General features: G+C 47.9%; 2 protein-coding genes across 5 annotated transcripts; both read left to right on the forward strand.

Annotated features, from left to right (window-relative positions):
- Positions 1-269: 269 nt before the first annotated feature.
- On the forward strand, positions 270-8234 carry cyp27c1 (cytochrome P450, family 27, subfamily C, polypeptide 1). Its single transcript, XM_077015664.1, is given in 9 exon segments — positions 270-1417; positions 3277-3467; positions 3611-3810; positions 4194-4403; positions 4546-4709; positions 5305-5468; positions 5548-5626; positions 6623-6826; positions 7140-8234. Coding segments are annotated over 9 exon segments (1602 nt in total). The 5' UTR covers positions 270-1144; the 3' UTR covers positions 7257-8234.
- A 1396-nt stretch (positions 8235-9630) lies between these two features.
- map3k2 (mitogen-activated protein kinase kinase kinase 2) lies at positions 9631-20450 on the forward strand. Of its 4 annotated transcripts, XR_013132901.1 has the most exons (18): positions 9631-10154; positions 11179-11249; positions 11336-11454; positions 11768-11808; positions 12176-12275; positions 12558-12671; positions 12799-12880; positions 13021-13151; positions 13326-13405; positions 13482-13549; positions 13654-13746; positions 14235-14450; positions 14748-14896; positions 15022-15153; positions 15239-15368; positions 15557-15734; positions 15868-16315; positions 16419-20450. XR_013132901.1 is itself a non-coding variant. In XM_077015667.1 (17 exons), exons 2-17 carry the CDS (start codon positions 11246-11248, stop codon positions 16085-16087), a joined length of 1857 nt encoding a protein of 618 aa, XP_076871782.1. In that variant the 5' UTR covers positions 9631-10171; positions 11179-11245; the 3' UTR covers positions 16088-20450. The 4 variants fall into 4 exon arrangements, 3 of the variants coding, with proteins under 3 accessions (XP_076871782.1, XP_076871781.1, XP_076871783.1); XM_077015667.1 differs by having other exon boundaries at positions 9631-10171; positions 15868-20450; XM_077015666.1 differs by having other exon boundaries at positions 15868-20450.
- The last annotated feature ends 1345 nt before the right edge of the window (positions 20451-21795 follow it).

Genomic DNA, 21795 nt, shown 5'->3' on the forward strand with positions numbered 1-21795 from the left:
GAATTTCAATAGCTTTTAAACGTCTTAAGTCCACAAACAAATTGTATTAGACTACATAAAGTGCATCTTAAACAACCCACAACTCTTTGGTGTGTATTTATACCTTATTTAAAATTTCAGTAGCTTTTATTGTTTGTATTTTTATTGAACATGTGGTAGCGATGTTGAGCTCATCCTTATATTAAAGGGGATTACTTTCCCATAGGCAAGAATCTGTGTTGGGTAATTGAATCAATTGCAATGGATTTTTTTAAAACAAAACCTGCCCACCACAAATAGAAATAAAAGTGATTCATACCAATTCAAGAGATTGTTGTTTAGGATGCACATATTTTACCACAACTTGTTTGGAGGTCTTATGATGGACAGGTTAAAAGCAATTTTAAAAAACTGCGCAGTGCTTTGGGGCCTTTACGACCGCAACTTTCGTCCGCGTTAACGTTTGTGCAAAGAAACAACGTAAATCGCGAATATCATCTGTAGCGTCTTTGTTATTTGTAAACGAGGGGAGTTTCTGCAGAGGAGTGTGAATTCAGCACAACACCGACATCATCTAATTGGGTCCTGATGTCTTTCCCGAGAGGACAATATGGCGACTTACTTGCTACTGGCACCTATAAATTACTTTCATTAGTTTTCAAATGACTTTCAGTAGCAAACATATGTGTGCGTAGGCACAAAGTCAAATGGCACAGTCACATGGCAGTGTCTGAAAACCAAATGTCGTTGTCATATGGCAGCGTAACCTTTACGTAAGATGTCGGTGTCTTTCCGTGTTATTCTCTTAATTGGGCAAACATTATTTGAGTTTTCCTCAAGCCGTTACCTCGGTTGTGCTGCAGAACCATCCAACCACACAGAAAAAGAAGACGGCAAAATCTGCCACGAGCTACCACTCATAATAATGAATGAGCGACATCAAGAAAAGCTCCTTATTTTGTAGGAAGGTACACCCAGCCTGCTGACCCAACACATCCGCCCGTGAGGACTCACCCTGGGTCAGACCCCAAGCGTCCAACCCCCTTCTCCATTAAACTCGCACCTGCGTTCAAAAGCGGCCACTCAGTTCTCCTCCACACCTGCCCAGTGAAGGTGCGACTCCCCTGATCCACCACGACCGCTCACAGCGTCTAAGGTCGGCCCGATGGCTCTCAGTCTCCTCCTCGGTGCTGCTCGGAGAAGTCTACAGAACCAGGTGAACACGCAGCTTCTCCTGCAGGTCAGCGCGCTGCACAGATCCGCCGGCGGGACGCTGAACTCCTCTGAGGGCCGAGCGGGTGTGCAGGAGGAGCTCGGCGGACACGCGGCGGAGCGACGGGAGGTGAAGACCCTGCGGGAGATGCCGGGACCCAGCGCCATCGGGAACCTAATTGAGTTCTTTTACCGAGATGGCTTCAGTCGCATTCACGAGATCCAGGTTCATTACTTCATGCATTTATTTAATTTATAGTAATAAACTTGGTCCTCTGTGTTCACATTTCCTCTGCGTTTTCCCCTAGAAAAGTGACACGTATAGAATTGAAGGGAAACAATTGGAGTAATATTTAAAAGTTTTAAATAAGACCAAATGAATACCAAGATAAATGTTTTTTTATCTGCTGTAAATTCTGTCAGATATGCAAATTCATTTCCAAAAGGCAAACGAGGACAGAAATAAAGAGTTGTGGTTGTCATGTAAGATTGGGGATATTGGACCCAGCCAGTCCGGTGGGTTCGTTAACTACGCGGACAGCGCAGGGAGCGCTAAAGGGGTTCGGTAAAGAGTAAATGGAGTGAGAAAAAATGCGATAGATTTAAAACAAAATTTACAGCCTCCTAAATGGAAACAAAAAAAAAACCAGGGTATTATTTGATTTAAGGCAGTAAACAGTGGTGCTATGTCGTTCAAACTACTTGCTTTAAACGACGCGGTTCCGAAGGTAGTAATGCACCGACTGAAATGGGTCATTCCGCTGATGAACGATTGATTCATTGCGACTGGGTGTTGCACAGAAATCTCACCGCCGAACCAACTGGACCCTCATAATAATGAGTCAAACACCAATACAAATATTTTAGGTGTTGTGATTCCTGTGTGCTGCTGGCTCACAGCGGACATAACTACTTCTGTACAAGTTAATGTGAGAGAATGACCACATTGTGATTATATTTAATTTATTAAGGTACAGTAGGCTCTCGTATTCAGATTGCGCATGGGTACGGAGTCAATTATAGTTTCTTTACAGTAAAATGTACAAAGCTGTTATGTCTAGTGTATGGTAGTGTTGGTAAACTAGAATTCGGCAGTCGGAACCAGTTATTTTAACCGCAAGACCGCGAGCGCATATTAAATACTCGGGAGTCGCTCGTTCTTAATCTGGGCTGTTTTCTGGTACTCTAGGGTAATTGAGTTTTCTGGTATCTCTTGTACGTTCTTTTAATGTGTGATTGCCAATATTTACACTAGCATCTTGCTTACAAGGCATTTCTTTCTGTGGTTTGTATAACTCTGTCTAACTCTGCACAGAGCAGTCAGATTTTGGCAGTTTTAATTGCCCTACAGTCATGTGTTAGCTTGTTGCACTAGGTATGAAAATAAACTAAGCACTACACATCAAGAGATGCGTGCGTTAGAGGTCGGCTGTGATGAGAATGATCAAAACACGTATGTTTTGATCATTCTGAACACATCGGTTTATGCATGATGCCTTTGAAATGTCTTAGGCCAGTGGTTCCCAAAGTGGGGGGCGCGCCCCCTAGGTGGGGCGCGGAGCTATTGCAGGGGGGGCGCGGAGCTTGAAAGTAAAACTTGCACATGTGTTAGGGATGCACCGATTCCGATATTAATATCTGAAAAAATTCTAGATCGGGTATCGGGGACAATGTGACCGATCCATAAAAACGGATCTATTCAGTCTAATTCTATGCTTGTATTGCTTGCTTTTCGGAGTTAGTTCAACCTTAATACTCGCGCTGGTGGTATTCCACTTAGTCCGTTTATTTGCTGGTTGACCAAAATAAACCTGGGCTCCAGCAATACTTCACTGTTCATACATGAACTGGTGAGTTGTCCAAAGCTCTCATCTACTAAAGGGGGGCACGGCAGAAAAAGTTTGGGAACCACTGCCTTAGGCTATAGCCAGGAGGGTGTGGAGAGAGATAGAACACCCCCTTGTAGAGGACCTGCACGTCCACAAATAATAATAATAAAACATCACTACTTTATTTCTCACTTTTTTGTATCCCTCACACACACACACACACTCACACACACACACACACACACACCCTTCCCAGATGGAACACAGTAAGAAATATGGGAAGATCTTTAAGTCGCGCTTTGGACCACAGCTGGTTGTATCGATAGCGGATCGAGATCTGGTAGCGCAGGTTCTTCGGGCCGAGGGCGAGGCCCCTCAGAGAGCCAACATGGAGTCATGGAAGGAGTACCGGGACATGAGGGGCCGATCCACGGGCCTGATCTCAGCGTGAGTCTCCCGCCTACATATGTCTGTGTGTGCTTGTAGTCAGAGGGTTACTGCTTCCAATCCTTTACGGTCTGATGGTGTTGTTTCTGGTCATGGCGTTTTGTTTTATGTAGAATATGTAAGTGTGTGTGTGTTCTCTGCAGTGAAGCAGATGACTGGCTGAAGATGCGTCGTGTGCTACGTCAGCTGATTTTGCGCCCGCGTGACGTGGCCGTGTTCTCAGCTGACGTGAACGCGGTTGTGGCGGATCTGGTGACGAGAGTCCGCAAGCTCCGCCTCCAGCAGACCGACAACCTCACTGTACTCAACGTCAACGACCTGTTCTTCAAATACTCCATGGAGGGTGTGTGTGTGTGTGTGTGTGTGTGTGTGTGTGTGTGTGTGTGTGTGTGTGTGTGTGTGTGTGTGTGTGTGCGCGTGTGCGTGTGCGTGTGCGCGTGTGCGTGTGCGTGTGCGTGTGCGTGTGCGTGTGTGTGTGTGTGCGCGTGTGTGTGTGTGTGTGTGTGCATGCACATGTGATTGCATTAACCAGAGTTATTTCATTGCTTGCGAATATTCGTGTCTGTCTTCCTAATCTAACAATATTCCTATTTTCAAACATTATCTTCCCTGCGCTCCAATAACAACATGCTCCTTCACTGCTGAAGCGTCTGTGCTGAGGTTTGTGCTCTAGTGTGGGATAACTAACTCCCTGATACTCCTCTATCACCACCAATCGGATCTTAGGGGTGGCGACCATCTTGTACGAGACCCGCCTGGGTTGCTTGGAAGATGAGATCCCCAAGATGAGTGAGGAGTACATCGGGGCTCTCCACCTCATGTTCAGCTCCTTCAAGACCACCATGTACGCTGGCGCCATCCCCAAGTGGCTGCGGCCTGTCGTGCCCAAACCCTGGGCAGAGTTCTGCCGCTCCTGGGACGGCCTCTTCCGGTTCAGTAAGTGCACTGGGGTGAGAGTACTGGGATGTGGGCGGCCGCTGAAGCATAACTGTGTGTGTGTGTGTGTGTGTGTGTGTGTGTGTGTGTGTGTGTGTGTGTGTGTGTGTGTGTGTGTGTGTGTGTGTGTGCGCGCGTTCAGGCCAGATTCACGTTGACAGGAAGTTGGAGGAGATCAGGAGGAAGCTTGAGAAGAGCGAGGAGGTAAAAGGTGGACTTCTCACCCACATGCTGGTCACCAAGGAGATGAACCTGGAAGAGATCTACGCCAACATGACTGAAATGTTGCTAGCTGGCGTGGACACAGTAAGAAAGCGTGTGTGTGTGTGCGTGTGTGCGTGTGTGTGTGAATAATGGCTCTCTTGTAGGCTCCTCTTTTAAAACGTGTTTTTCTTTTCTCAGGCTGTAAAGCTTTGGTATTATTCCCTAGTGCTTAATCCAGCTGTACCCAAAACACACGTGTGTGTGTGTGTGTGTGTGTGTGTGTGTGTGTTTGTGTTGTGTGTGTGTGTGTGTGTGTGTGTGTGTGTGTGTGAGAGCGAGTTGGAGAGAATAAGTGAGATACTTTGTTGGAACATCTCAAAGCTCCTTAATCCTGAGGAGCTTTGAGATCTTGTGTTCTTATGAGCTCTCCCCTAGTGAGCACGTTGAACTGGGAGACTCTGTTCTCTGTAGACAACCCCCCCCCCCCACATGCCCCTGTTTGTCCTTTATAATTTGTTTGAGGGATATGCTGGCTAGAACCAGAATGTAGTTGAGGATATGGACAGCCAGTGTGGACTCCCGCTGGCTGAGGTCAAAGTGCACAAGAACACGGAGGAATATAAAGTGGAGCCTGCGTATTTGTTGGAAGTGTCCACAGGGCACAGTGACTCTCTTCTCCTGCCTCCCACGACCCTAGACGTCCTTCACCCTGTCCTGGAGCACATACCTGCTGGCCAAGCATCCAGTGGTGTAGGAGCAGATCCACGAGGAAGTGGACCGCGTGCTGGATGGGCGTGTGCCGACCGCTGACGATTTTCCTCAGCTGCAACTCATTAGGGCACTCGTCAAAGAAACTCTCAGGTGGGGCCCTGCTGACCTTTGATCCCTCACTCGGACAGGAAACCTAACACGTGTCTGACCTGCTGCGGGTCTCCTGCAGACTCTACCCCGTGCTTCCTGGAAACGGCCGCATCACTCAGGATGACCTTGTTGTCGGAGGCTACTTCATCCCTAAAGGGGTAGGACCAGGCACAGGGGACACGTCGAAGGGGTGGGACCAGGCACAGGGGACACGTCGAAGGGGTGGGACCAGGCACAGGGGACACACGTCGAAGGGGTGGGACCAGGCACGGGGGACACACGTCGAAGGGGTGGGACCAGGCACGGGGGACACGCGTCGAAGGGGTGGGACCAGGCACGGGGGACACGCGTCGAAGGGGTGGGACCAGGCACGGGGGACACGCGTCGAAGGGGTGGGACCAGGCACGGGGGACACGCGTCGAAGGGGTGGGACCAGGCACGGGGGACACGCGTCGAAGGGGTGGGACCAGGCACGGGGGACACGCGTCGAAGGGGTGGGACCAGGCACGGGGGACACACGTCGAAGGGGTGGGACCAGGCACGGGGGACACACGTCGAAGGGGTGGGACCAGGCACGGGGGACACGCGTCGAAGGGGTGGGACCAGGCACGGGGGACACGCGTCGAAGGGGTGGGACCAGGCACGGGGGACACGCGTCGAAGGGGTGGGACCAGGCACGGGGGACACGCGTCGAAGGGGTGGGACCAGGCACGGGGGACACGCGTCGAAGGGGTGGGACCAGGCACGGGGGACACGCGTCGAAGGGGTGGGACCAGGCACGGGGGACACGCGTCGAAGGGGTGGGACCAGGCACGGGGGACACACGTCGAAGGGGTGGGACCAGGCACGGGGGACACACGTCGAAGGGGTGGGACCAGGCACAGGGGACACACGTCGAAGGGGTGGGACCAGGCACAGGGGACACACGTCGAAGGGGTGGGACCAGGCACGGGGGACACGTTGTTTCTAGTGGCATGATTTCACGTTGCAGCATATAAGCATCTTGACATCTCCATGAGAGTTACGTTACGTTCTGTCACACGGCAAATGGCGTTTAAGGCGTAAGTGGTGCTGCCGTTGGACACCTAACTCCTCTTCCTCACCTAACTCCTCTTCCTCACCTAGCTCCTCTTCCTCTCTGTCTCGTCGGTCAGACCCAGTTGGCCCTTTGTCATTACTCCACGTCCATGGACGAGGAGAATTTCCCCCGAGCAAATGACTTCTGTCCAGACCGCTGGCTCCGCCGGGACGTTTCGGAGCGCGTGGACAACTTCGGCTCTATTCCCTTCGGCTATGGCCTCCGTAGTTGCATCGGCAGGAGAATAGCAGAGCTTGAGATGTACTTGGCTCTCACACAGGTGTGTGTGTGTGTGTGTGTGTGTGTGTACATGTAAGGACACAATTCCACCTTGTATCAAAGCAGAGATGAAAAGTCTGACTGAAATACAATACTGCGTTCACTACCTTATCCTGTGGAACTATAATAATGTCTCGCCCTCCTTATGTCATACTGAGATTAAATAAAGTTCAGGTTCATGCCTCTGAGGATATTAAATTGAACTCCACGTCAAACAAGCTTCAGAGGTTTTGTGTACTGTGAACTGTCCACTGTAACACACGTGTTTGAGCTGTGTGGATTCTTTAACACTCCTATGTTTTCATCTCTTCAAGCTTCTTCAGAACTTCCGCATCGAGGTGTCTCCGCTGACAGGTGAAGTCCACGCTAAGACCCATGGTCTGCTCTGCCCTGGAGTCCCCATCAACGTCAAGTTTGTGGACCGTGTGTAGATCCTACAACTCCTAAATGTGTTCATGCATCTATCAACTTTTGCTCACATTTTTCTTTCTTTTAAATCAAACATCTCTTAATGAATGTGCTGAGAGCAAAGAGTGTTGGCAAACATCTTTATGAATAATGACATTCACATTATGCAGCAAAATGACTTTTAGTTAAAGAAAACCTCGCTTACCTTAAAACAAATCTGTTTATTAAGGTTCTGGTGATTTAGATTTTTTTTTAATCAAAACAAAAAAAACTAGATGGAAAGTGTTTGGAATTCTTAACAATCATCAATTCTATAACTGTTATTTTAGTATTGGTTAATGCCCCACTGGGATTTTGTTTCCTGTCAAGCAGCCTTGCTCAGTATGGGGATCAGAAATTATCTATTGTTGGGATGTAACATGTGGATTTGTGGTGGTGTAGTAGTGTCAGGATGACATGGTCTCTGTACAGGGATCAGTGGTGATGTCGGTGTCAGGATGACATGGTCTCTGTACAGGGATCAGTGGTGATGTCGGTGTCAGGATGACATGGTCTCTGTACAGGGATCAGTGGTGATGTCGGTGTCAGGGTGACATGGTCTCTGTACAGGGATCAGTGGTGATGTCGGTGTCAGGGTGACATGGTCTCTGTACAGGGATCAGTGGTGATGTCGGTGTCAGGGTGACATGGTCTCTGTACAGGGATCAGTGGTGATGTCTGGATGACATGGTCTCTGTACAGGGATCAGTGGTGATGTCGGTGTCAGGATAAAACCACCATGAGCCCAAAACTGATTTTGTTCTGTTGCTAAATCTTGCAAAATATCTTAATTTTTGTTCTTAATTTTTGTTTAATTTAGTACTTCTCATACTTCAAGGAATAATATTTCAATGATCGTATTTGAATAATGAAAGCTTAAAAAAAAAAAAATTACGTAGGCTTAGCCAAACTTGCATTTTGCCAAATAAGTGAATTGTATAACCTTTTCTTCCAATTTTAAAGTGTGGTAAAGTGAGGGGTCTAGGTATGAAGATCGAAGTTGAGCGTGACCGAGTGGTACATATGCAGTGAAACAAATGAAAAATCCACATTTTGTTTTTCAATGGTTTTAAATTTTGAACCAGTCCGACTATAAGATTGAAAACTTATTTTTCTACTTGTGCGGAAAGCTGTATATGAACAGGTTGTTTGTTTTGTGTAGACTGACTGAATGATGCATTCTCATTGTAGTTTTTGTTCATAAAGTACTTTACCCAAAATTTTAACATTTTATAATGTATAGATGTTTACCAGTTAGGTCCTTAGATCAGGTACACAGTGTATGTCATAAGGGCAGCACAGTGAGCCAATACATTTTAAACTGGATCATTCGATTTTTTTCTTTTTATCTGTTGCACATCAACTTTGATTCTTCTATGCAAATAGTGTAAAACTATCATTAATTTACATACATTGGTGTTGAATGTATAAATGAATTGTGAAATTAATTTTAATAAAGATTGATTTTACTAGATAAAATCAAGAACTTTGTGTTAATAGGTGAAACAGACGTTTAGTATAGAATTTGGAATATGTTCACATGGGCCCTGTTGAACTGGATGAATGTAAGGATACACACTTTAAAATGACACAATTCTATCCTTGTTTTCTCATCTGTGATGCCATGGCTACTAAAATCATTTGGCTGGTAAATGGAAAACACTGTTGTCCACAGCCACTGTTCCTCTGTGGCCCACATCCTTCTCTCACACGTCAGGCTGGACCTGGGATGAGGGGGCTGGAAGTGGAGGTTTGTGTTTGTGATGTCAGCTTCAGGAATACAGAGCAGCACATTTCTACAGCTCTTTGCTTCTGCAGAATTATTCTGATGTTTGCATTTTTTCTTTCCTTCTGTGGTTGGCCAAAACACCAAGACCAGGTTATTTTCACTTTCATCCATCCTGCTTCTCTGTTGAGCTTGTTGCAATAAAACAAACTCTGCATCTAATACACAGATACGTGACGAATGAAGTGAACTGTAAACAAGGCACATGAGCAAAATGGGCCCCTCTCCCTACTGGGTAGTCAGGTTCACTTCCCCCCCACTACCACACCCATGATTACAGAATCAACAGGTACAAAGGTGCAAACCTAACGGTATACGCAATACTTTTGCATGATTTTTTAATTGCTTGTTTTAAAATGATTTTTTAAAAGTAAACCTGTAAATCTATTCACTTAAACATGGCTGTATATGCCGCAGAATAAACGCTCAGAATAAACCACACAGTGGGTTTTCCCTCCTAAAGTCGGGGAGCTCTAGTAAGTTAGGTTCCTGTGCTCTCAACACCTAAACCAGACTCATGATGGGCTAATTGAAGCCCAGGTTAGGTCAGTCGCCATGCGATATGATGGCCACCCGGTGGCGGTGTGATCCGACATGGTCAAACCAAACGCCGCTTGTGTGAGGAGTTCTCGGGGTACGAGGAGCGCAAACATTTCTGACATCACACAGTTTGTGTAGCGGCCAGACTTCCACAAACAGTGTCGACGGGGGTCGTGTGTGTGTTTGGTGTTCAGACGTGCCGTGTTGGAAGGTTTGCATGTAAACAAACCAGGCCAGACGAACGTGGATCAGGCGACCTCGCAACGTTTTCCGATTTTTTTTTGTGGTCCATGGTCGCACTGACACAACGAGCCGCGTCCGGATCGCGAAGACATCGACCCGCGTCGCCTGCCCGATATAACCGCGTCTCTTTCGGCCTGAGGGGGGCAGCGACACCAGCCAGGCGGCCGCCATGCACTCGGGCCTCGGGCTCCGGCTGAAGTTGTGAGGGGGCCACTTCCCAACTTCCGAACCCGAGCGGGAGGCTGTCGAAGCTCGCGTCGGGCCCGCAGTCGCAGGGGCCCCCCGCGGATGAGGAAGTGAAGCTCCCGCCCAGGTGAAGCCCCAGCCCAGGTGACACCGACCCCGGTCGAGCACACCCGAGCCCGCGTTTAAAACCACCGCACCGCGACCTGCTGCACCAACGCGGCTCGCATGAGCCCCCCTGGCCGCTACCGGGGCTCCTCGGTTTAGCGGCGGACACGACGGGCTTCTGGCGTCCAGGGTTTGGGCCTCAAGAGACGGACAACCGTGATAACGACACACGGCGACCTGTTGGACGGCGACCGTGCGCGGTGGTCTAGCGCTAGCCGCGTTAGCCCCAGTGTACTCGGGGTTTAGCCGGCTAGCTGACCTCGTTAGCTCGGTAGCTAGCGACTTTAACACCAGCCAGCGCGTTAATCACGGCTACACACACTTCACGGTATCCGTGTTTAGTGTGTTTTTAATCAGCCGTCCGGCTAATCAATCACGTCGTCCCTAGCTAGGCTAACCGCTAAGCTAGCTTAGCCGCGTCCAGCGTTTTAGCACAAACGCTCGTTCAGAAGAACCATTTTGTGTATGTGTGTGTGTGTGTGTGTGTGTGTGTGTAAGCGCCTGGTCGTCGTCTGTGGTGTTTTCTGTACGTGTGTGTGATTAAAAGTCCCTCCAGGGGGATTAACACACGTTCAGGTGGTCTGTAGACCGTCTGACCCAGCCGTGGTAGCTAGTACACACGTTAACGAGACAGCAGTAGTGATGTGAGGGGGTTTGACAGCACTGGATGTCGTGGGGAGTGTGAGTGGTTAATTAGTCAAATCACTAGTAAGAGTTCACCGGTTTGGTTATAAGTTATTTTTCTAACTCGCGAACTATATCGTCGAGCACAGAAATGTATATATTTTTTATAGATTTTGCCAGTTAAGCACCCTTTATTGTTTTGGTGGTTTACAGCTTGCACTTGGTTGCGCTAAACTATTTTGGCTAGATTTGTGCAGCGGATTTTTAAATGTTTTTGTCCTGTTTAAATGTATTATTTTACTTATGAAAAAGCTGTGCTTATATTGAAATAATAATAATAAAATCATGTTCCCTGTGTATAGGAGAAAGGACCCCATTTAATGGGCAAATCCTCTTTCCTGAACTCCTGGGGCAAACTGAGTGGTTATCATGGGTATGTATCAGTTTTTTGATCATTAGTGTGTTAGCGTTACTACGTCACCTTCGCAGTCATTGACCCGTTTTCCTCAATCCTGGCAGATGAGCAGGAGGTTCTGAACTCCATCATGCAGGATCTGGTCGTGCTTCATCGCTCCAGCAGACCTGCCATGTCTCTGTCTGAGCTGGGCAAACCCAAAGCTTCGTCCCCCAAGAACCAGGTCTGGTAGCTCAGTGTTCTGCAGTGCTGTGAACGGGGCCCAGGTTTCACCAGGGCTCACGGGCACTCCGTGTACTTATTGTAACTCTCGGTGGTGTTTTCAAAACAAACTCTGAGTGACCCGGTGAGATGTGTCGTTCGTAGGAACCTGGTCGGGGTGATTTCAAAACAGTTGTAGCTATTCTCCTGCATGTAGGGATGATGTGAGAAGTGTATCTGTCATAATTCTTATGGGTAAAATGAAGAATGCCTGATGGGGTGGTGTAGTTGTGTGTAAAGTGAATGCTGTTTGAATGGTGCTCTCACCCTTCCAGAACGATGTCCGGGTGAAGTTTGACTACAGAGGGGAGAAGAGGTAATGCTTCCTACTTATAGCGAGCAGTACAAGACTTATTCGGGAGAAATCAACATTTGGGGTTGACTGGCATGTTACAAAATGGGGCCGGAGAGTTGTCACTTGAAGTTTTGCAGATATCCCTCTTCAGAGCGTGAGAACTCTCCTGGCGTCTACTGCCACAAATACCCGTCCTCTGTTTACTCTAAGTCGGCCCATGAATTTCGTAAAAAGGAAGCTCTTGTGTTGCATGGAAAATAAATGTAGTGTATTGGGTTGTTTGGGGTGAGGTCATACAGTGTATCATGGTGTATTTTTAAAGGTGTTGTATTACAATATGGATGATTTCATGTTTGAGGGTGACGTGATGTCCCGCGTGCTTTCGCAGGATCCTGCTGTTCCCGCGGCCCCTCCGTCTGGATGACCTGAGCTCCAAGGCTAAAGTGGCGTTTGGGCAGGCCATGGACCTGCACTACACCAATAACGAGGTATCACTCTGAGATGACCTGAGATGACCCCTCCCAGTGTGGGGTCACGACCTGAGACAACCTCTCTGGCACTTCTGTGTGTTACTCGGGTCTTGTCAGGGTGGGTGGAGAACTGTTGCCATGTGATGAACCAGACTCGTTTGTTCAACTGCACATTGGACAAACTCAATTTTTCTTGTCGTTTCATCGGAAATTAATGTAAAGTGCAAATCTTTTCTCTTCCTTTCCCATCTGTGCTGTATAATCTCTCTTTACCTGTGTTTTCTTTCCCTGTGCCTGCAGCTGGTGATTCCCCTCCACACTCAGGATGATCTGGACAAGGCTGTAGAGCTCCTCGATCGCTCTGTCTACATGAAGAGTCTGAAGATCCTGCTGGTGTTGTCTGCGTCCTCCCAGGTCTGTCTGAGCTCCAAGATCTGGCAACCTGTTGCTATATTTCTCTCCATGGCATTATGGTGGAGATTATGAGCACTAAACCAGGCAGTGGTAACTGAGGTACGTGCTCTTGTCTCTGTCCCCTCAGAGCATGCTCTCCACCATGGATCTCCTGCAGGTACACGAAAACCTGGACAACCAGGACCAAAGGAACATGTTGGCCCTCGTAGGTCAGTGCTGATGCTCCACAAACATCTCCATGTGTGCATTTTTCTTGATTTGTTTAAATGAATATTGAGTGAACTACAAGAGAAATTAAGATGAATATGTTGCTGTCGAAGCTGATCAACACTTTGTGACCTGCCCGCAGGCTCCCAGTCTACGGACCGCAGCTCCCCTCCCCCGGGGTACATCCCTGACGCTCTCCAGCAGGTGGCCAGAAACGGGTCCTTCACCAGCATCAACAGTGAGGGAGAGTTTATACCTGAGAGCATGGACCAGGTACACACGCACACGTCGCAGCATGTCCTGAGCTCCATTCTAGAGAATTACAGCCTCTGGGTCCGTCAGGATGTGTGCATCAAGGCATTTGCCCCCTGAACAGAGTTTGTGTGTGTGTGTGTGTGTGTGTGTGTGTGTGTGTGTGTGTGTGTGTGTGTGTGGGGGCCTTCTCAGATGCTGGACCCGTTATCCATGAGCAGCCCTGAGAATTCTGCCTCTGGCAGTTGTCCTTCTCTAGACAGTCCCCTAGACAGGTAATTGTGCTACACACACACACTTTCACATTTTAACATGAAGCCTAGGAGTAACCTTTGACCTCTTCCCTTTCAGTGATAGCTATCCTAAGTCCCGAATGCCCCGAGCCCAGAGTTACCCGGACAACCATCAGGAGTTTCCTGGTGAGGTGTCTATGGTGTTCTTCTCGGCAGAAGCGGAGTATGCGATTCCCGGGGAACTTTTCCACGGAAGTCTTCATTCTCATCCCTTCTTCATTGTCTTTCAGAGTGTGACATCCCAGTGTTTGAACGGTCAGGTAAAGGTGGCACGTATCCACGGAGATATCACGTCTCCTTCGGCCTGCAGGACTACAGTGATGGTGAGGGTCCAGAGAGATGTTTGTCCTGTCGAGTTATTCTCTTAGTGGTGATGACCTTTGACCTGCAGCTGTAGAACTCCTGCACCTTCTGTATTCATTACATTTATATTTTAAAGAGTGAAAGTCTATTACCAACAATTCTTCACTTTATGAAACTGAAGCCTAGTTATACCGTTATATTAACACCTAGTAGCCTGTTGCTAGCATCTGTTTAAACATGGCTGTATTCCTGTGGGGATCATGCTCTATGTAGAACAAACCATTTCATTTGAGGACCACAAACAATTCGATTCTGCACTTTATAGAAAAAAAGTCAGAATTACTCCCACCCACAACCCCCCTTTTTTTTTTTTTGCATTCACAAATTCAGACAATAAAGACAATAAAATGGTAATATAATGCGGCCAGACTCCCTACGTCTGCCCGTGCGGTGTTTTGTCAGTGTGTCTCGGTGCCGTCCGACCCGTGAATGTCCCGTGCCACCGCAGGGCGCAAGACGTTCCCGCGGGCACGGCGGGCGCAGGGTCACGGGTTCCGCTCGCCCGTCAGCTTCAGCCCGACGGAGCAGAGCCCCAGCACCAGCAGCGGGAGCAGCGTCTACACGGGTGAGCCGGAGGAGCACGGGCGGAGGAGACGGGGCAGCGACATCGAGCCCAGCACCAACCCCACCCTCCACGTCATGGACATCAGCCCCCCCAGCCGCTGTGAGTCTCAGGAGGGACACACGTGTTTGTTGACATGTTTGTCCCCACGACCAAAGTGTGTCAGACATCTTTGACCTTGTGGGGTCCATCTTATGGTTCACAGATAATTGTTTTTTTTTCTCCTCATGGGTACTTTTAATTTGAAAAATTAAGAGCCAAATGACTAGAGTAAAATCAGGTTAGGTGTAGCATTTAATTTCTTACTGTAATCATGTCAGTGAAAGATCCCTACAAGAGAGTAAAACGTGTGTGTGTGTGTGTGTGTGTGTGTGTGTGTGTGTGTGTGTGTGTACACAGCTCCCCGTGCCCCGACTAACTGGCGTCTGGGGAAACTGCTGGGTCAGGGAGCGTTTGGCCGGGTCTTCCTCTGTTATGATGCTGACACGGGCAGAGAACTCGCCGTCAAGCAGGTTCAGTTTGATCCGGACAGTCCTGAGACCAGCAAGGTGGGCAGAGAGAGACACAAACCTTACAGAACCTCTGCGAGAGTGATCCACATACCAAATAATACTTCAGCACATGTTCGTTCCACTTTTACATGGTGTGTGTGTGTGTGTGTGTGTGTATTTAGGAGGTAAGTGCGTTGGAGTGCGAGATTCAGCTCCTAAAGAATCTTTTCCACGAACGCATAGTACAGTACTACGGCTGTCTGCGTGACACGCACGAGAGAACTCTGTCGATCTTCATGGAGCACATGCCCGGGGTAAGACCAGCAAACCAACGTGTGTGTGGGGTATTAAATACAGCCTCCTAAAGGTAACGTTTTTAAAGTACACGTGTCTCTTCAGGGCTCCATAAAGGACCAGCTGAAATCGTACGGTGCGCTGACAGAAAACGTCACGCGTAAATACACACGGCAGATTCTGGAAGGCGTGTGTTACCTGCACAGCAACATGATTGTACACAGGGACATCAAAGGTGAGGCCATGACCTTTGACCCCTTCACTCTCTCCATATCCGGTCCAGTCCACATGTGTCCCGTTCTACAGCTGGTCAGGGAATGCTTGTGTTGCTAATGCTTGTAATGCAAACGAGGAGTCGCTTGGCCAGTGAGAGCGTCATAAAATGTTATTTTTCTCTCTGTTCAACTTGCTCTTTGCCGTCAGGCGCCAACATCCTGAGGGACTCGGCGGGCAACATCAAACTGGGAGACTTCGGGGCGAGCCGTCGCCTGCAGACCATCTGTCTGTCGGGAACGGGGATGAAGTCTGTGACCGGCACCCCCTACTGGATGAGTCCGGAGGTGATCAGCGGGGAGGGCTACGGCAGGAAGGCGGATATCTGGTAAAGGCTTTACTGACGTCGTCTGAATCGGAGCGTCGTTGTCGCCATCGCGCTAACGATGCGTAACGCGCGCTAACGATGCGTAACGCGCACATTTGCCCCAAATGCTAACGGAGCTGTGGTGTATTGACAGGAGCGTGGGCTGCACCGTGGTGGAGATGCTCACTCTGAGACCGCCCTGGGCCGAGTACGAGGCCATGGCCGCCATCTTCAAGATCGCCACCCAGCCCACCAACCCCGCCCTCCCCGTGCACGTGTCCGACCACTGCCGCGACTTCCTCAAACGGATTTTTGTGGAGACGAAACAGCGACCGGCCGCTGAGGATTTGCTGCGGCACGTGTTCGTTCACTAGGCCCGCCTCTCCTCCAATCACTGACCAATCAGAGACAAACCCTAAGTGTCTGTAGGCTCTGCCCTTTTCTAGACTCCTCCCAGCCTGCTGACAGAGCAACCCATTGGACCAAAATGTGGGTGTGGTTTAGCTGGAGGGCCTTATGTTTATTGCCTCTATTGGTCGAGGACAGCAGTGGGGAGGGGCTTGAGTCTGTTTGAAAACATTGCACCTTAATTTCACTCGGGGGTAAGTACCCCTAACAACTAAAGAACATTCGTTCTGTTTGTAGAAGGTTTTTTATTTTTATTTTTCCGTTGATTTTGACTTCTTTCCTGCAATTGTTGTGTAGGAGCCCCAGCTCTGGGGTGTCTAGTTGGGCTCTAGACGTGCTGGATCTATGTGGGAAGCTGTCTGCTCCCAGCCTGTCCCAGAGCAGTGTACCGACAACCCCAGGGCTGCTATTCTATCAAGCTGCTAAAGAGAAAATGATGGTAAACATGAAAGAAAAAAACAAACCAGATCAGATGGCAGGAGATTGGGGAACTCTCCAACCTAACCCGCTTTGCCCCCCAAAGTTCTCATTTTCTTGCACAGTTGCTGTAGTGTATACACACACACACACACACACACACACACACTCTTTCAAAGAGATCTATACTGTAGTATATACAACTCCCGATGCTGTAGAAACATTAGTTTGCTGTACTACTCCCTCCCTCTCTGTGCCCTGCTCGTCCGCAGACAGCACCGCTCTCTCGCGCTGTGGTCAGCGTCGGGATGTCTGGACGCCTCTCCGTCGTTCGCTCCCGCACCCACAACCGTCTTGTTTTTCTTCTCGTGTGCCTTCTGTGGCCTCTCCAGCCCTCTGTCCTCTCCGCGGTGGGTGTCCGGCGTGTGACATCAGGGCCCAGTGTCGCTCGAGTTCCAGCCTTCTCTCACTCCTCTGCCCTCCCCATCACACTGACCCCAGGTCAGCTCCTCAGGCGCTCCTTAGCCTTTTCCCACAACACGGTGCCGTAGTCCTCAGGCTGAACCGAGGTCAGCTCCGAAACAAACATGTCGATCAACACGTTCGCCAAAGCCAAACCCCCGAGGCGTTGGAGGCGGGGTTTGTGCCTAGACACTCGTTCTTAGAGTCGCGTCCCGACAGAGAGCAGGTTCCCTGGTCAGACGATCTCCGTACACACGAGGCTTGTGTAGGTCGCCTAGAATCCCCACACCCACGCGCTCCTCATGGCCGTGCGGAAGGAAACGTGATGTGGTAGTGTTGTTTCTACGGAGATCGGGTATCTTCTGAGTGACTTTGCCCGCCCCCCACTGCGTTTTTGGCCCCCCACCGTGTTTTGGCAGTGCTGGAACATCGAGTAACCCGGTTAGTGGTTGAGACTCCTGCGTGTGTTTTCATTTGCTCCTGCAGAGACCTCAGGATGGCCAGACTGAATTCACAGCTGACTGAACTGGATTCTCTTTGTTTTTTTGATTGTGTTTTCTTTCCTTTCTTTCTTCTCAACACTCTAACCATGAACATCCACATAGCAGCCTCTCTCTCTCTCTCTCTCTCTCTCTCTCTCTCTCTCTCTCTCTCCTCCCCCCATGTTGGATGTACAACACTGATTCAGTAGCTGTGATCAGTACCAACACTGATTCAGTAGCTGTGATCAGTACCAACACTGATTCAGTAGCTGTGATCAGTAGCTGTGATCAGTACCAACACTGATTCAGTAGCTGTGATCAGTACCAACACTGATTCAGTAGCTGTGATCAGTACCAACACTGATTCAGTAGCTGTGATCAGTAGCTGTGATCAGTACCAACACTGATTCAGTAGCTGTAATCAGTACTAAAGTTCAGGTTAAACGCTTCTGCTCCTTCCCCACGGTACAACACATTTCAACTCTATTCTAACCTCTTGGCTCCACCTTCTCCGCAAACGAGCGTCTTCTGACCTGCAAAAGGTACTGTGTGCAGTCCGCTGTTCCTGAGGGTGTTCGCTGCCTGCCCCCCGAGTCCTCCACGTTAACAGAGGATCCAGCTCCGTCTGACAGGTGTGCGCTCGCGCGTCTGAGTCATGCCCGAGTCGTGCGGGGCTGGAGGAGAGCAGCCGTGTGTCTGATTGGTCTGCAGTCTGACGCTGGGCGGTAAAACGCTTGAGTGACAGCACTTTGGCCACATGTCTGCTGGCAGTGTTTTTGTTTATATTATCTGATTTTGCATGTGCTGAGCATTTTAATACTTAAATAGGAAAATATTTTCCTGCAAAGTAATAGTTTCCTGGAATAGTTTCCTGCAAAGGAAGGCTGAGGCTGAGAGTTCGAGTTCTGGGACTGTAGTTTTGCTGTTCTTATCTGGCTGTGGTTAGGCCAATCTTTTTAGGTAGATGGTTTTTTAAATTTCATTTTAAAGGTACTCATGGCACAGTGATACAGACCGTGGAACTTCTTGCTTTGAGCCCTGCAGAAGATATGAATTCCACGTTGGTGTTGAGAAGGTTGACCCAAACTGCAGTGGTGAGGGCTAGGCCACTGGAGTACTGATGAGTTTGTTAGTAGTTGAGATGTTGGCTGGCACTGTGTTCATTTGACGGCCCAGAGGCACCGAAGGCCGTCAACTAGACAAAATACATTTTGACCAGTAGGTGGTACTGCAGACCTGTGCGCTGGAATCTCTGTCTAGACACATTGACTTTGGGATACTAAGGTTATTATTCAACAAATGTTTACAGTTTTTTTTAACTCCAGGTCCTGAACAGAATGTGCAGTTTACCGTTATTTACAAAGACAAATCTGTAATCTTTCAGTCCTGCTACAAGACGAAGGCTCTCAAATCACACCTGCAGCAGTAGCCATTGCTATATTCCAGATGCCTGGCAAACAGTTTGCCAACACAGCACTTTTTTGGGGGGGGGTTGTTTTTGTTTAAATAATGAATGCTACGTTGCAGTTGGCTGGAAACACAGGGATTAGGGGTCTTCACAGTTGTTCCTGTGTGTCTTGTGTTCCCACTCGGCTCCTACAAACCTGTTTGTGTAAAAGGTTTGAGAGCTGGCGGATGCTGAACTGTGTCTCTGAATCTGACGGTAATCCTGGTCGTTGGCAAAGGTTTAAGTGCCAGTTGTCAAAAACATTAGAACATCACTTTTTCTGTTTTCATGTAACTTGATCTGAAAGGGAAGAGCAGCATTATTCTGTGTCTGTTAGCTTGCGTAGTGTAAAGATTTACTCCAAGGTGAGTATCGGCGTTTGTAACGTATGTACAATTGATTGTCCTTTCGATGTTGAACTTTTTGCACATTTTGGAGACCATAATTTGTACACTGATTTTAATACTTTTGCCAATGAACGTGTGTGTGTGTGTGTGTGCGCGCGCGTGTGCGTGCGTGTGTGTGCGTCTGTGTGTGTGCTTTTATCTGTATTCACAAAAATTACAGTAGTAATCCTCTGACATGGTGTGGAAGGAATTGCCAAGCCCTGCAGCAATTTAATGCCTAAATTTCACCACTAGATGGCACTGTTTTATGTATTGGCCTGTACTACAGTCACGCATCACTTGTCTGAAACGTAATTGCCATTTGCCAGACCCTGTAGGGCTGACTCAATCACTCGATCACCCTGTTGCCTGTTTGGCTTCCTAATGACTGCTCCTTAAATCCTATTGAGTTTCACAGTAGTTTTACTTGCTGGGCTTTACAGTGAACTCTGTTGTGCCACAGCGGCCTCCAGTGAATGCACTTTGTGTGTGTGTGTGTGTGTGTGTGTGTGTGTGTGTGTGTGTGTGTGTGTGTGTGTGTGTGTGTGTGTGTGTGTGTGTGTGTGTGTGTGTGTGTGTGTGTGTGTGTGTGTGTGTGTGTGTGTGTGTGTGTGTGGAGCCTTTTTCTGACTGAGTGCCGTGTGTTGCCAGCACAGAGAACCCAGCACCAGATGTGGTTTTTGTGCTTTTTAGACTGTACAACAGAAATAGAAAGAAATAAAAACCTACCAAAAAAAGAGAAAAATAAATTAAACAATAAAAATTTTAAAAAGAGACTTTCTCTTTTTTTGACAGAGTACACTTATCTCTCGTTCGTCTGCTTTCTCTGTGGCACCAGAAAGCCATGTTTATAATAAATTTGGTTTGTGACCAATAAGCCTGTTTATATCAAATCTGTATATCAGTGCTACGCATATTTTTTTTTATATATATATATATATTTTTTTTTTTTCCTGTCTTTTTTTTTTTACGCAAGATTTTATGCATGAATGACCCAGCGTGGTGGTTACGTGTCTGCTGGTGAGAGCTGGTTGGAGGATTTTAACATCATGAGGTTGCCTGTAATGGCTGGCACTTTGTATAGTGTTGCTAATAAATATGATAATGAGAAGAATAAAAAAATATTTATTTCATGCTTAATGTCTTCCTGGTTTTAATTGGTTTTTTTTAACAGTACACCCACGTGAAATGTCTCTGCTGAAAAGGGTATTGTTGGTCGACACCAAACTTCTGGGTCAGTAGGGGTGTTCTTATCCTGGAAGTTCACATCATCATCATCATTGAGCTCAATACTACACAAGGTCCTGTTCTATTCTGTACTGACCTCTGCATTGAAGAGACTCAAGACAACAGATGGTTTTATTTAGACTAGAAAATCACAGAATTTCAGGAATTGGAAATGTTTGGAATGTTTACCAATGCCAGACTTCACCCTGGAAATGTAATTCTAGGAAGCAGGGAGTTTGTGCAGTATGAAGTTACTCGTGTGAAGTATGAGTCACAAAATTGAGCTCAAATTGAGCTTCCTTCAGCTCAAATTTGTCTGAATTCTTTCAGAAGGTTCTGATGAACCGTATTGACCACAAGCTTTCCCGAACTCGAGTGTGTCCAGTCTGGGGTTTGTGGCCCATTCTGGCAGAACCAAGCACCTTTCTCGGCCTCATGGTTTTGCTGATTATTTTAGTGTTGACATTCAGTGGAATTCTTCCTAGCTGACTAGCCTTCAGCTTCAGACTTGTAGTTTGCCATTTTTAATTTACAAGACGAGGAAATCAAATTTATTTGTATAGCGCTTTTCACAACACATGTTGTCTCAGAGCAGCTTTACAGGATTTACAAGGTTAACAATACCATGGGTCCAAATCCCTAATGAGCAAGCCAGAGGCGACAGTGACAAAAAACCCTCAGCTACTTGAAATAAAATTGTTCCAAGATTATTATTCTAACTTATCAAGATGGTACTTTTTACAGTGTGTCTCTTCCAAAAACACAACAGCCATAACCAGTAAACAAATAAAGGACATTTAGGAAATCTTACCAGAAGAGATTTCAGAGTCACTACTCTTTTTTTTGCGCCCCCCCCCCCCCCAATCTTTGGAGGACAACTTTATTTCTATGTAAGAATCAAAAGAAAACAATTCTGTACAATCAGTGCAATAGTGATAAAAATAATTGGGGTTAGGTGGGCCATACAGCGAAAAGAGGAGGAGAGAAAAGAGGGTCAGTGTTCAGTGTTCATGGTCAGCCACTGGTCAGTGTTCATCCACACCGTCCCCTCAAAAGCCCTCAATGTATCTCCCTCAATCTCCCCAAGGGGAGGCCAGGGTTTTTTCTTCTCTATCTGAGTCAGTGAACACATCCAGCAGAACAATGAACTGATGGTTCACACCATCACACCCCCCCCCCACCCGTCTTCCTATAAGTGGTTGCATGTACATAACAAAGGGTGGCCTAATGGAATGCAAATGTCCCCAGAACTG

This window comes from Brachyhypopomus gauderio, chromosome 8 (genome assembly GCF_052324685.1).
Source record: "Brachyhypopomus gauderio isolate BG-103 chromosome 8, BGAUD_0.2, whole genome shotgun sequence".
Classification (NCBI taxonomy): domain Eukaryota; kingdom Metazoa; phylum Chordata; class Actinopteri; order Gymnotiformes; family Hypopomidae; genus Brachyhypopomus; species Brachyhypopomus gauderio.